Raw genomic sequence first — 16,157 nt, 5'->3', positions numbered from 1 at the left:
CTGCTTCCAACAGCCATTCACGCAGTGAACCCTTGGCCCACTGTACTAATTGCATCAAACCCTTGTGCCAATTGAATTACATTCCCAACTTTGTGTCGGAAAGATGGTTACCTTGTTTACTCTGAATGGGCCAGTAAGAATATCATCATCTTATGTATAGGGAGAAACTGCAGATGCTGCACAGATAGACATCAGCGAGACAGGCAGCATCTCTGGGGGGGGAGGAATGGATGACATTTCGGGTCGAGACGTCTGAAAAAGGGTCTCAATCCGAAACATGATCCATTCCTTCTCTCCAGAGATGCTGCCTGTCCCACTGAGTTACTCCAGCATTTTGTCTTTTTTTCTATACTATTATAACCACTCAAACAATCTACCTGCTGCAGTTCCTGGCGACTCTCTCTTTGCAACCTTTCTTCTGCAGTCCTGCCAATGTTGTAAACCTTTCTTGTGTTTCTCTAGTGAACTCCCATCAATCCTGTAGGGAGGCAACCAGAATCCACACAATGTTACAGGTACGGCTGAGCTAACAGTTCCAAGATGCCTGTCCCACTATCTTCAAAGACGCATGAACAAGCTCTCTAAAGATAGACACAAAATGCTGGAGTAACTCAGCAGGAGGGAACATTAGATGCTGCCTGGTCCGCTGAGTAACTCCAGCATTTTGTGTCTATCTTCAGTGTAAACCAGCATCTGCATTTCCTTCCTACACAACAAGCTCTCCAAGATCTTTCTGTTCCCCTCCACGGTTCAGTATCCTTTCAGCTATAATGTACTCCCTTGCCTTGTCTCCCTCGCCAAAGGATCAACAATTGTAAAATAATGCATTTTTTAAGATGACAAAGATACTGCTTTGCATTGATTTCAAAGTTTACAAGGAGGAGCACTGACTATCCAGCTCTTGTGTGTTTAGAAGGAGACGACGTTGCTCCCACTGGTCCACAAGCTGCTCTTCGGTTCATCAGAAGACCGCAAAGGGGAACCACTGACAGCACAGCTGGTGAAGCGCAAGGAACTTGAGGCCCTCCTTGCAGGCTTGGAGAGGAAGATCCTCGCAGAAGCTTCATTTCATCGTGGTCCGGCTATGGAGGCACACACGGCAGCTGTCAGAGCAGGGATTATGAAGGTACAAGCATGCAAGCATCCAGTGGCTCTAACTCTGGAGCAGATTATTGTAGTTCAGAACAGTAATGTATTCATAATATGTAGAGTTAATGAAATTGGGGCATGTCTTGCTCTACGTTTCATGAATTCAGCACTTTCGCTTGCAATGTGTCAATGAACACCACATCCTTAACAGTGCTCCCATGAAGTGTCTGAGAGTCCCTCAGTGTCTAGTGGTGGCCAGACCTTAGACCAAGGCCACTCCCCCACAGCCTCTGCGGTGACTGCACTGAGCTTCAGTGTGTCCCTCACACCACATACACTCGCACCTTGGAATGTGCCAGTCGGCAGCAATTAATTTAACAACATTTTATCCGACACCTTTACCAACAGGAAGATCAATTTTTGTGCAGACCAACGTGAGTCTTCCGCTGAGATAATGATCTTCCAGCAGCAGTTGACATTTATCTTGTTGTGCGTCCCTGTGAACAGCTCATAGATCACTGATACACAACTGCTCAGGGTGAACCATGACAAGAGCCCTTGCATTCTTCTTCTGACCTTCCTGTCAAACACCCAGTGCATAAGAAGGTGAATGTTGTCCACACCACAACCAGCTCAATGGCAGCGTGCAGTGGGGTGCTTTTCTGACCGAGCAGGCAGGGTTTGACTGGGAGGGCTCCTCACACTACTGTTGCCGAGTTCCTCGATCTGCTTGGGGAGCCATCTGATGGGATCCATCAAGTCCTTCTCCCACAGTGCCTGTAGCTCGTTCTATGTTGATCACTTGTGGTCACAGGTAGTTTTCTACAGGAACCTTTCTGTGAAGGACAGATAGTAACGCAATGTCAAACTGAATAGAACATTGCATAAATCTACACCAGCCAACATGTTCCAGCTACACTAGTCCCACCTGCCTGCGTTTGCCCCATATCCCTCCAAACCTCTCCTATCCATGTCAATGTACTGTAATAATGATTGCCCTGATCACATAATCCTGCTGCCTTCTATGCAGTATATGTGGGCTCTCCATTGCTCACTTTTATTGGACCTTGCTAATTCCAGATTATGAGAATGGATGAGGGATCATTTTGTGGGAACTGTTGAAGGGAGCATTGCCGTCTGGTTTCTGTATGTGTGTGGGCTCTACACTCTATTGCACTCTACTGCTCCCTTCTTATCCCAGATTATTGTTATTTTTTCCTTTGGTAGGAAGTAAAAAGCATTGTGGAGCAAGCCTTGAAACTGTACAGCGCTGACAGGGTTGGATTGGTGGATTATGCACTGGAATCTGCTGGTAAGTATCAGACAAAAGCCCGGGCCAAGTAAAGTTCTGAATGTAACAGACTGAAAGGGTGTTGTGTGGGCTGGCACTTTAGTCATGTTTGACTTGATCCTGTGGAATGGGGTGTTCTTTCACATCAGTGGGATGGCCTTGCCCTGGGGCACCATTGGCTATCTTCATTCTGTCCACTGCTCCATCATCCCTGCAAACATATTGGTTAATCTCTTGTGCACTCTCTCCGAAGCTTCATGCCTTTCTGAGGGCAAGGCAGCCGGGACTGGATGCATTGCTCCAGCTGTGGCCAAGCCTGTGTTTTACAAAGTTCTCCCATCACTTCTTTGCTCTTGTACCCTGAGCCGTTATTTAGAAGGTACAGGAGTTTTTAAACAACATCCGAAACTTCCTTTTTTCAGTAAACTAGACACATAAACCAACCACGTGTGTAAGAAGGACGTGAAGGTCTGATGAAGGGTCTCGACCCGAAACGTCACCCATTCCAGAGACACTGTTGTTTCTTCACTCCTTTTAGAATTGTGCCCTCTAGTTTACATTGCCTTATTCCTCCTCTCAAAAATAAATATTTCACATTTGAATTACAGCTGTAACCAGCCTGTTCAAACCCTATTCTGTATTTGCCTCCAATTCCATTAATATCTCCTGTTCACAGTATCATCTGCAAATTTGGAACTCCAAGTCATTCAATGCGTATGAAGAAAAGATGGGTCTTATTCTGCCCTCTGGCCAATTTTACAACTTACAATTAACCTACAAACCTGTACATCTTTAGAGTGTGGGAGGAAACCAGAGCACTTGGAGAAAACCTATGCAGCCACAGGGAGAATGTAAAAACTCAGTACAGACAGCACCCGTAGTCAGGATCAAACCCAAGTCTCTGGTGCTGTCAGGCAGGAGGTCTACCGATCCATCACTGCTGCCCTGATTTAATTGCTCCCCTCTTCTGTTGGTTAGCCAGTTTTATTCCTTGAAGCAAAGTTTAAGTTGCAGAGAAAGTGAGAACAAAATAGATGGACTGGAGACCAGGAGACATTTGAGATGAACATCGACACCAGCTGGATCGATGAAGATGCAACTAGTGGCAGACGAATGAAATCTTAAACACTGTAGAAGTGCAAGGAAAGAAGACAAGCTCATGGTTTGAAGGGTGGATAGAAGCTTGGTTCTTCTCAAGCTAACATTGGACAATTGGAATTGTGTAGAAAGCTGAAGATCTACTTTAGGTTTCAGCCATCTGCAGAATCACCAGGATGCTGCCTGGATTAGACAGAATGCTAGAATAGAATATTAGCTATAAGGGGAGGTTGGACAAACGGAATGTTTTTGCTGGAGCGTCAGAGGCTAAGACGAGACCTGATAGAAGTATATAAAATTACGAGAGATATATAGATGGAACGGCAGTCTTTTCCCCAAGGTGGAAATGTCAAATACGCGAGTTAAGGCGAGGGGGGGGGGGGGGGGGGGGGGGGATGTTTAAAGGAGATGTGTGAGGCAAGTTTTTCTTGCACAGCTGTAGGTGTGCTGTCAGGGGAGGTGGTGGAAGCAGATACAATAGTAATATTTAAAAGGCATTTGAACAGATACATGTACAGACAGGGAGTAGACCGTGTCCAGTCAGATGGATGTGTTAGGTTGACATCATGGTCGGTGCAGACACAGTGGGACAAAAGAGCCTGTTCATGCTAAGTAAATAAATGTTCTACAATATATGAGAAATATATGTTCTACAATATAAATTGTCCTTTCTGGATTGTCTCTAAACTAGGTCAGATGTAATGCTATATGATTTTATACTATTGAGACAAAGAATCTATGCAGACAGGAGTCATTTGTTGCACATGTTCCCAGCTAACTGCCCACAAATAACAATATTTTTATACCTTGGTCAGCTGGTGGAAGTTTTGCTTCCATTTTATGTTACAGAAATCATTCTCATTGTACTTTTTTTTTGCAAAAATAGCTCCTTGTTTATTCTAGTTGTATTGAATGGAAAAATGATGAAAGCAAGTAAATGGTTGAGATTTTGGAGGGTACTTATCCAACCACTGCCACCTGGTGGCCATTCAGCTGTGTATTTAAAGTTTCAGCTGGATTCTGTGCTCCAACCTGTTGGACATTGTATGAAAATTAGCTTTCAAGTTTACTTAAACAATTGTGATTGTAACATTCAATTATTTCAACAGTTGTGCTGGATGTGTTGAGTTCTTGGACAAATTAGAAAGTTCTTCTTAGTGGTCAGCACTCAAGCAAAAACTTTCCAATCCCTCTGCCAGAGTTTTGCAGTTCTCTGCAAACCTGTATATTTCTTGAAGGATTCATGATTAACTTTGTCCATTCAGTGATATGATAATGATTATTTTTTCTCTTGTCAGGTGGCAGTGTGATCCACACACGCTGCTCAGAGACGTTAGAGACCAAGACTGCTCTTCTTAGTCTGTTTGGCTTTCCACTGTGGTACCAATCTCGGTCACCCAGAGCTGTCATTCAGGTATATAATCCTTGTACTTCTGCTCCCTTCTGTCTTGAAAGCAGTGACCTTTGAATACTCTCCTAGAGGCAGCAAGGTACAGGGACGCTATAGGTCCACAACTTCAAGATTTGCTGTTGGGGGCACCACAACTAGTGTGTGTCTTCTGCTTTATCAAGGTTTATGTGAAACATACTCTGTCTGCATAACAGTTCTTCCCTGTCAGAAGAATGTAAGGTATTGATATATATGTCCAAAAAAATCATGCACTGGCCCACCATGCGTGCTTGTTCAGTACCACAGTTGTGGGATATGGAATAGAAACATGGAAATTATGAACAGGAGTAAGCAATGTGGCCCATCAAGCCCACTCAACCCCTCAGTATGATCATGGCTGATCATCCAAATTGAGTCCCCAGTTGGGGGACTTCCCATACCTTTCTCCCCATACCTCTTGGTCCCTCGAGCTACAAGAACAATATTTAACTCATGAGTATATTCAGCGATCTGATTTCAATTGCATTCCATGATAGAGAATTCCTCTGGTTCACCACTCTGGATGAAGAGATTTCTCCCCATCAGAGTTCTACATGACCTCACCTTATCCTCGCACGGTGATCCTGATCCTGAAACTCCCCAGCATCAGAACATCTTACCTCGAATCTTCCAGTCCAGTTCTATAAAATGATCATTCCTTCCAAACTCCAGTGAATATTGACCAGATTACTCTTCATACGTCAGCCCTGCTATTCCTACAGTTAATCTGCTACACTTTTGCTTTGTTCCCTCCATAGCAAAAATATCCTTCCTTAAGGAAATGTGGGCTCCTTCCATCTGCTTTAACCAAACTACGATGCTTTATGGTCCCCATTCCTCTCCCCTGGATGTAGATTGCCAGTGTGTTTGTCAAATCTTCAATTGAGTTCAGATTTTTTATATCCACTTATGGAGTCATATAGCACAGAAACAGGCCCTTTGTGCCCAACACGTCCACGTCAACCATCAACTAATCCCATTTGCCAGCATTTGCCTGTAGCTTACAGAGGTGCCCGAGTCCAGAGGGTTGAGATTTTAAAGCAAAGAAAGATTTAGAGGTAATCGGAGAAAGCATATTTTGGGTTGCACTTGATCACACTGCCCGAGACAGAGGTCCTGCCGGTTCAGGTACTTGTCCTGATACTTTGTAGATAGTGTGAGAGTATCTGTCTTGGGGGCAGTGTGTTAAAAATGTCTCAGTAAATCCTTTTTTCTGCATTAACTTCATAATTGACACACCATGAACCAAAAGCAGCTGGAAATTGACACACCATGAACCAATGGGCTTTGCTGGAAAATTGTAGCGCGTTTTCTCATTGTGCAGGGTTGAGGTAAATTGGCAGAAAACATTGAGGGGTTGATACTGCAGATTCCTGCCATAGTAACCCCCATCCCAACAACCCATCCCTGTTACCAAAATAGCCCTTGACACCCGTTCTAATCAAGAATTTGTCTATCTCTGCCTTAAAATTATCCACTGACTTGGCGTCCACAACCCTCTGTGACAATGAAGTTCCTCCTCCTTTCTAAAAGCGCACCTTTAATTCTGAGACTATGACCTCTGGTCCTAGACTCCTCCTACCAGTGGTAACATCCTTTCCACATCCACTCCATGTCTTTCATTACTGTGTAAGTATCCTCGTATCCTCACGTGGATCGTGTCCAAAAATCCAACTCCTGTCCCTTTCGGAAGAATCAGTGTTCTGTTGAAAGCAAAGGGGATAATTGTGGGCAGCACAGTAGTAGAGTTGTTGCCTTACAGCGCCAGAGACCCCGGTTCGATCCCAACCCTGGGTGCTGCCTGTACGGAGTTTGTATGTTCTCCCCGTGAGTTTTTTCCTCCAACTCTCCAAAGACGGACAGGTTTGTAGGTTAATTGGCTTGGTAAATGTAAAACAAAATTGTCCCGAGTGTGTGTAGGATAAACATAGAAAATAGGTGCAGGAGTAGGCCATTCGGCCCTTCGAGCCTGCACCGCCATTTGATATGATCATGGCTGATCATCCAACTCAGTATCCCATCCCTGCCTTCTCTCCATACCCCCTGATCCCTTTAGCCACAAGGGCCACATCTAACTCCCTCTTAAATATAGCCAATGAACTGGCCTCAACTACCTTCTGTGGCAGAGAATTCCACAGATTCACCACTCTCTGTGTAAAAAATGATTTCCTCATCTCGGTCCTAAAAGTCTTCCCTCTTATCCTTAAACTGTGACCCCTAGTTCTGGACTTCCCCAACATCGGGAATAATCTTCCTGCATCTAGCCTGTCCAACCCCTTAAGAATTTTGTAAGTTTCTATAAGATCCCCCCTCAGTCTTCTGAATTCCAACGTGTACAAGCCGAGTCTATCCAGTCTTTCCTCATATGAAAGTCCTGCCATCCCAGGAATCAGTCTGGTGAACGTTCTCTGTACTCCCTCTATGGCAAAAATGTCTTTCCTCAGATTAGGAGACCAAAACTGTACGCAATACTCCAGGTGTGGTCTCACCAAGATCCTGTACAACTGCAGTAGAACCTCCCTGCTCTTATACTCAAATCCTTTTGCTATGAATGCTAACATACCATTTGCTTTCTTAACTGCCTGCTGCACCTGCATTCCTACTTTCAATGACTGGTGTACCATGACACCCAGGTCTCGTTGCATCTCCCCTTTTCATAATCGGCCACCAGTGTTAATATTTCCTGTTTCTGCGCTGAATATCTAAATGAAACTGAGATTCTTTCCTAATTTTTTTGTTCTTGTTCTCTCTTGCAGCCGGAGGTTCATCCTGGGAACTGTTGGCCATTTAAAGGCTCCCAAGGCTTTGTTGTCATCGAGCTTGCTGAATGGATCTGGCCTACAGCCTTTACCCTAGAGCACATTCCCAGATCAATTTCTCTGGGTGGATCAATTAGAAGTGCCCCTCAAGACTTCTCTGTTTATGTGAGTGAAACCTATAGAATATGAGTGTGTATTTGGGAACCTTGATGTTTGTCTGGAACATGCTGCTGAACATGGCAAGGCTTTCTTGGACATTGGATTCCATGTTCAGGGTCCCGAGTGTTCCCACAATCCACGTCAATAGGATTAACAAGTTCTGTTAAAAATGAGCAAATTCCATTTCACAGTCCAGAACAATAACCCCTCAAATAGAAGGCCCACTAATATAATCTTCAATCTTCCATGCTACACAAGTTGCTCATACTGGTATTTGAACTGTGATTCTGGGTTTTCACTGTATTCACTGAGTTTTGTCACTTTATTGCACAATCCTCAACACTGTTAACCACAAAAGCTTCATACAGTGATTAAGCAACTTTACAACCAATAGATGAGATTAAAGTTAACACACCCTACACATACTAGGGACAATTTTTATGGCAAGTGCTTTCCTGAGTGGGGGTGAACAATTCTTCACTGGTATTCTCTCAGGATTGAGGATGACTTGCTTCCATTTTAGTTCTGTGGGGTATAGAGGTGCCTGATGAGGCCCCTGTGGTGGGACACACTGATTCTACCACCGTTTCATTCTGTTTGATTGTGTACAGATTCATTCATGTGCTAAATGAGGTGATGACATTTTTCCAATTGACTTTTAGGGAACTACTAGTTATGTTTGAAATGAAATGACTTTATATATTCAACCAAGCTTTTTTTCCAGGCAAGGGTGAAAGTCCTACTTTCACCAGCTTGTATAATTGTTGGGGTGACTGGAGAGTAATTTTCTGTGTGCAAAGCTTGCTAATTTCTACTTGTTCACAGGGCTTGGATGATGAAAATCAAGCCGAAGGGGTCCTTTTGGGAAAATACACCTATAACGAGGAAGGGGATTCCATCCAGACGTTTGAAGTGCAGGTATGGAAGTGCATAAAGGATCATTGATTATTTGCTGGAACAATCATATAACCTTGGCCTTTTCCTGTAAGCTTTAATTTTCCTTTGCCTCAAATATTTATCTATCTTTTACAAAAATATGCTTTGCGATGTAGTAACTGTTAACCAAAATCTGGCATGTGCCAATATTTGACAGTTTGATGTCAGGTTTGACACCAGTTTGATACTGGTGTTTGAACTGTGATTCTGAGTTTTGGTGCTGACTTCACCCCATGTTTTCGTTTAGCTTAGATATGCAGTGCTGAAACAGGCCCTTTGTCCGCACCAACCAGCGATCCCCGCACACTCACACTATCAATAGACAATAGGTGCAGGAGGAGGCCATACGGCCCTTCAAGCCAGCACCGTCATTCAATGTGATCATGGCTGATCATACACATTCAGTATCCCATTCCTGCCTTTTCCCCATATCCCCTATCTTCAAGAGCCCTATCTAGCTCTCTCTTGAAAGTTTCCAGAGAACCTGCCTCCACTGTCCCCTGAGGCAGAGAATTCCACAGACTCACAAGACCCACACGAGGGACAATTTACATTTATACCAACACAATTAACCTACAAACCTGTATTTGGTGTGGAAGGAAACCGAAGATCTCGAAGAAAACCTACGGGGAGAATGTAAACTCTGGAACCCAGAGTTGTAAGGCAGCAACTCTATCGCTGCGCCTCCATGCCACCTTTTTCTCACTTAAACCATATTTGCTTTAGGCAAAGGCTTTATAGAATGCCAAGCTGATTCATTCCATTAATGAAGATCAAGGTGGAAAAGATCAATCACATGATCAAGGAGCCATTAGTGAGTGAAAGGGGATGAACTCCAGTGAAGGCAACTAAAGCTTGAAATTCTGGCAAGTTGCTGTTTTTATGCAGTGTCTTGAAATCCCTTTTACCCTGGAAACTGCAGTATTTACTGTGAGTATCCCCGTTGTGCATCTGATGTTGTCTCCGCATTGGTCTTTGCAGGGTGTTGTTGTTCTTTCTTCTTTTGGGGCATTGCCACAGACGCTCAACCAAGTTGATCATGCCCAGGATAAAGAACATACTTTTTTATGTTTCTTCCAACCATTTTTCTGCATGATATTTCATCTGCATGTCCCTGCTCATTCATTTAACCTATCATTATCCAAAGAAGCCTCTCCTAATCCTGTTCAGCTCACACAGCCACCCTGCTTTGGTTAGCAAACTTCCATACATTTTGATCCCTTTGTCCAAATTATAAATGGGACTTAGTTGGACAATTTCTGAAAGTCTAAATACACACCATCTTACTCCTGCTAGTTAAACCATAAAAAAAACCTTGAATGTATTTGTTAAACATTTGTCATTGAAAATAAAACTTGACCCTACTCAGCCTATTTATTTTAAGCATCATGTTACTACTTCTGTATTAATAGATTGCATTATTTTCCATAACTCAAAGGCAGATTGATCTGTAACTTTCCATTTTTTTTATCTCCCTCCTTTCTGAAATTTGCTGCCTGTTTTGTGGGAAAAGTTCCACCTTTTATGGAATTTTGAAAGATGACACTGTTGCTATTGCCATCTTTCAAAACATTAAGATGCAGTTTGTCCAGCCATGGAAATTTATCATCTTTAGTTACTTTTTTGTTTTACTAATGCTAATTTACCCGAGCTCCTTCATTCTGGATGTATTGTTCTCCACAATTTATTTCTACCTTAACAATGCAACACTGGTTGGAACCTAAGGTCGGCCCTGTACTGCCCTCTTGATCACCAAGATCTAACCCCAATCATTCTTGTTCCTGTGCCACTGATCAGCTAAGACTTACAATTGAGGCCCTATTGTAGATTCCTGTCCAACCCCCTTTCCCCAATCTTGCTTGCAGCTGATCCCTTCTCAACTGAACAGATTTGCAGCCCCCTTCAGTAATGCTCATGGGTCTTGGCTGTAAGATCTGACCCAAGGGATCAGATGGACTGTCAGTAAGTTCTCTCACATTTGTCTTTTGCTAAAGATTAAATATGTTTGGCAAGTATGTCAGAAGTTTGTGATTTGCAAATAGCACATTGTGTAAGAAAGAAATGCTCAGTGGGACAGGCAGCATCTTTGGAGAAAAGGAATGGGAGGCGTTTTGGGTCAAGACCCTTCTTCAGGCTCGTATTATTGCAAATATCGTATTGACTGGAACAAATGACTAGTTAAAAATAAAAAATTGCAAATCTGCAGGTGATGGAGGACTGAAACACAATGCTAGAAATACTCGGGTCAGGCAGCAGGTGTGCAGAGATACCTTTTTTAATTGACCATTCATGCAATCTGGTCTAGAATAAACATGTTTTCAGGTGCAAAGATAGGGAAAACCGAGGAGAGCTGGATCAGTGGCTGATCTACTTGAAGCATCTACATGTTTCAAACTTGCTAAACCAATAATGAAACCAGATTACAGATTGTAGAAACAAGAACCTGCAGATGCTGGTTTACCAAAGAAAGACGCAAAATGCTGGAGTAACTCAGCGGGTCAGGCAGGTCCAGGAATGCTGCCTGACCCACTGAGTTACTCCAGCATTTTATCTTTCCAGGATAGAAGTTTATTTTTCTTGGCCACTTTATTCACAATTTGTCAGTTGCCACAAAGCAAGCCTGTGTAAGTAAGCATGTTCTCTCCCCATCCACAATGCTACATGGAATAAAGCTGTTGCTCCTAGTATTTCCTGCTGTAATTTGAGATCCATGTTCTTCTCATACCTCTGTAAAACATCTACCTTTTCCATGACAAAATGCTTGTTATCAATGCTGTATGTAATTGAATAGAATGTCCTGAAATCCATGATCAGCAGGATGTTTCAAGTCTGGTTTGTGGATAATCCATCTTCACTCCTGCCTACAGTACGTTCATACTGAAGCACAGGTTCCCTGATCTGTCATCATGTTCTTTTGCTTTGTAGAATAAAGATGCTCCCGCATACAAAGTCATCGAACTGCGGGTGCATAAGAACTGGGGCCATCCAGAATACACATGCCTCTACCGGTTCCGTGTCCACGGAGATCCAGCGATGTAATTCTGGAAGTCGGCTACCCCGTGCTCAGACTGGCGTTCAAACTATGATTCTGGATTTTCACTGTATTCACTGTTTTGTCACTTTATTGCACAATCCTCAACACTGCTAACAACAAAAGCCTACTCAACACAGCTAACTACTACAACCCGACCAAACTCTACACCGTGCTCTACAACCCTACCCTACATATCTTGCCAATTTTTACTTTCTCTGCATCTGAAGCTTCACATCCAACCACATTTCAATCTAGATCAATGCGGGCATTGTATCTGTCAGGAATAAACTGCTGTGCTGATCATGAATTGTCCCCACCTCAGATCTCCAGCAAGAATATCATGCCAGTACACCACACAAAGATAGTATATATTTTTTTGATTTAACACCCATCACTTTGCTTTTATTCAAATTTATCACTTATTTTCAACTAGACCAGGTCGAACCTGTTGGGCCCATCCCCCAAAGCAATATTCCACCATTGACCCATAGCCCCCAACTGCTCAGGTGCGGCTGAGGGGTTCCTGTTGTGATGCCAGAGATCTCCATTATGACGCGAGTTACGGCAACCCTCCCCAATCCTCTTTTTACCCCTATCCTCCTCCATTCCCTCATCCCCAGCACTTCCCCCCCCTCCACCCTCCCTCCTTTCCCCTTTCCACCTCCCTTCCCCAACTCTCTCCCTCAATTCTCCCTTCCCCTGAAAAAGCTACTTTTCTTAACTACTAAACCAGGTTCGCTTCTTAATAAACAGACACCACACAAACTGTTTGGTAGACCAGTTCAAAACTTTACTTAACATCGGCCGATGGAAGGGAGGGAGAATTCCAGTCAAGTGACCAATGCAGACACTTGACCGTCCTCCGTCCACCTTCGCTGAACAACAGAATTACATTGCCTTAAATAGGGTTTTCTTTGTCCCCTTAGCACATTCCACAGACATTAGTCATGGTCAGAGGTACAGGAAAAGGTTTCCACAGAATGCATCACATCAAAGGCCTTTTGTTTAAATGGTACAAGATATACTAAAAACATTGGCCATTTGCTTTAGGTCATTTTATTTCCAAAGAGATCACCCTAGCTTTTTCGCTGCTTCCTCTCTGTCACTTGGTCCCTCATACACATAGACCATTTGGTTTATGGCATCTTACATCAAAGAGATCTCTCTAGCTTCTCCTCTCTGCTTGTCACTTGGGAGACAATGTTATAGGATTTATTATCTCACACACCGCAACCTGAGGAAAGCCTAATTTGACACTCAATATAAGCTGTAAGCTAGCCCAGAAGCCAATTTAATATCTTCTTATATTTTTAACTAAAATTCAGCTTCATCACCCCTACCCTCACTCACTTCTTCACCTCCATAACTCCTCTCCCCTTCCTCTCCCTTTATCCCCCTGCTCCCCCACTCTTCACCTCCCCCCTATCCCATCCCCCCATAATGAAAATCGCCTTTTTTTTCCCAAATGAAATTTCCCCCAACCCAACCCCCACAATGGAAATCGCGATGTTTTTAAAAAATGAAACCTCACCCCTATCCCACCCGCCCACAATGAAAAATGTCAGCTGTTAATGAAAATTGAAGATTTTGTTTAAAACGGATTTTATTTTGAATATCGCGATTTTTAAAATGTAAATGAGATTCAGGATCCCATTGTGATGTAATTGTAACATGGCTGATGGGCAGAGCAAGTGGAAAAGTGATTTTTATAAAGTTTAAAATGTCAATAACTTATAAAATATAACAACAATCTGAACGAAACGTGGTTATTGCACACCCAGAAGTAATGGTGAGTAAGGTGAGCCAAAAATTGTAGCGCTATCGTGTACCGTTTTGGCGCCGTTTCCAGGACTCGAAAACAAACAAAATGAGAGTTTTAGTGATATAGATAGATGCTGCCATGATTTCATCTTACAATCATCTATATATTAGTAAAACTTCCATCTTGTTTGTTTAAATGTGTGAGTGTTTGATCCCGAAACTACCCTAAAACGGTACACGATTGAGCTACATGTTTGGCCCACCTTACTCACCATTGTCCTGTGATGTCCTGTGGCAAGTTTTGTTCAGGTTGATGGGATATTTTACAAGTTATTCACATTTTAAACTTTACAAAAACCATAAATCACTTCCACTTGCACTGGCCATTGGCAGCGTATGATGTCACAATGGGATCCCGAATTTAATTTACATTAAAAATTGCCATTTAAAAAAAATCCGCTTTTTCAAATTCTTCCGTTTTCATTCACACTGACTTCATAATATTAATTTACAAAAAAAAAATCACAATTTTCATTGTGGGGGGGTGGGATAGCGGAGAGGTGTGGAGTGGGGGGAGAAGGGGGATAGAAGGAGAGGAGAGGGGTAGGGAGGGCAGAGGAGTTATGGAGGGAGGGAGGCAGTGACTGAGAGTAGGGAAATGGAAAGGTGAGGGAGGGGAGGAGAGGGGAAAGAAGAGGGAGGGTGAAGATGAGTAGGAGGGAGTGCTGAGGGATGAGGGGAATGGAAGATAGGGCCAGGAAGAGGGAGGTTGGGAGCAACGCCGAACCCCCCACCCCCACCCACGTGGGGCTGATTGATAGGCTCCGACATCCTGCTCGAGACCCGATTAGTCCAGGTCCCATCTGACGCTGCCTCCCCCACCCCACCCCACATGGGATCGATTGAGTGGCTATGAAATCCAGCTTGACGGGTTTTTTTTTTAAGTGATTTTCTTTGTGGGGCTGGGGAGGTTTCATTTTAAAAACACGTGATTTGCATTGCGGGGAGTGGGATAGGGGGGAGGTGAGGAGCGGGGGATCAGGGGGATAGAGGGAGAGGAGGGCAGTAGGGAGAGGAAAGTGGGAGAGGTAAGGAGGGAGAGTGGGGGAGGAAGGGGAGGATGGAGAGGAGTGGGGGAGGTAGGGAGTGGGGGATAGAGGGAGAGGGCAGTGGGGGAGGCGAGGGATATGGGGGGGCGTGGGATAGGGGGAGATGAGGAGTGGGGAACCAGGGAGGTAGACAGAGTGGAGAGGGATACGGAGGGGACATGGGTTATGGAAGGAAGGTAGGGGAAAGGAGAGGGAGGGGAGGAGGAGAGAGGAAAGAAGAGGGAGGGTGAAGATGAGGGAGACAGGGAGTGCTGGGGGATAAGGGGGAATGGACGAGGGTGGGAGTAGTAAGAGGGATGGCTAGGTGCAGTTGGTAGAGGGTTGCCGTGACTCGCGTCATAACGGGAACCCCTCAGCCACACCTGTTGGGGTCTATGGGTGTGTAGTGAAATATTCTATTGTGGGAACGGGGCACATCGGGTCCCACTTGGTCTAGTCCATAGGTTCACAATCTTTTTCGTCCCGTTTACCCAGGGCAACTTTACGAAAGTAAATCCGTCCCCACCCTTAAAGTTCAAATTTATTTGTCCCTATTTTGTTAATGTTTGATACCCAGTTTTGTTTAGTAATTTGACCGTCTTAAATATAAAATCCCGTATCAACTCGTGATTGGAATTTGTGGCTGGAAATTTAATTTTGATCCTCTTCCCCATTTTTTAATTTCCTATAACTATATTAGTGTTTGATTCCTGATGATGTACAGAAGTACGTGTATTTGTTTATTCAGAAAAAAAAGACTTTGCCACTTTACCATTGTTTACCATCAAAATTAAATATAGTTTGTATATATTTACATTATCAGTTCTTCAATTACTTGATCAATGTTTTTTTTTCTATAATTAAATAAATTCAGGAATTTTTTATATTTTTATGCTTCTCTTTTAAATTACCAATGTTTTGTTTGCACTGCCGAAAATTAAAGTTTTTATTTAATTGAAAAGGTCTGATGCATTTTTTAAATATTTAAGAATGAACAAAAATCAATAGCAGGATGTCAGTGTATCCAAATAAGCTTGTCCAAGTTATTTTAAATATTTTGAAGGCTAAACGTCCGTTTCAACACTTAGTTTTTCCAAAGGCTGACTACGTACATTGAGAGGTAGATTTATGTGGGTGGTTAGGCAGCCAACTGCCAGCAAGGCCGGATAATGTCAGATTAAACTGTACTTTATAAATTAAAGATTTTAATGTTTATCACTTCTTATTTCCCTCTTAGCAACATCATCTGTTGTAAAGAGTGTCACTAAATTAACCTTATCCATTTCCTCTTGCCTTCACACAACCTTTTAGGATCACAGTGGCACTCAGTTCTGAGTTATTCTCTTCCTCTGTATGTAAATAAAACATCTTTGAATTTTAATTTACAAATATTTGCACATCCTCTCTTGGGTGCCGTAATTTTCATTTTAATTTGACTCCTTGTCAGGAAATTTCCTGTTTTGCTTTAACCTGCTCTCTTCACCTCATCAGCAGTGCCGGCCTTAGGAGGTGC

General features: G+C 43.2%; 1 protein-coding gene across 1 annotated transcript in view; it reads left to right on the top strand.

Moving 5' to 3' along the window:
* LOC129694978 (SUN domain-containing protein 2-like) overlaps positions 1–14,072 on the top strand; it is a 39,567-nt gene extending 25,495 nt beyond the window's left edge. The window contains exons 12-17 of the mRNA XM_055631716.1: positions 914–1,126; positions 2,317–2,401; positions 4,777–4,892; positions 7,664–7,831; positions 8,651–8,743; positions 11,687–14,072. Of these exons, the coding sequence (XP_055487691.1) occupies positions 914–1,126; positions 2,317–2,401; positions 4,777–4,892; positions 7,664–7,831; positions 8,651–8,743; positions 11,687–11,800 (789 nt within the window). The 3' untranslated portion in view covers positions 11,801–14,072. The remainder of the gene's footprint in view (positions 1–913; positions 1,127–2,316; positions 2,402–4,776; positions 4,893–7,663; positions 7,832–8,650; positions 8,744–11,686) is intronic.
* Positions 14,073–16,157: the final 2,085 nt, after the last annotated feature.

Source organism: Leucoraja erinacea, unplaced genomic scaffold, assembly GCF_028641065.1.
Source record: "Leucoraja erinacea ecotype New England unplaced genomic scaffold, Leri_hhj_1 Leri_882S, whole genome shotgun sequence".
NCBI lineage: Eukaryota > Metazoa > Chordata > Chondrichthyes > Rajiformes > Rajidae > Leucoraja > Leucoraja erinaceus.
Note: the sequence above shows the minus strand (reverse complement) of the source record. Positions and strands in the feature narration are given on the sequence as shown.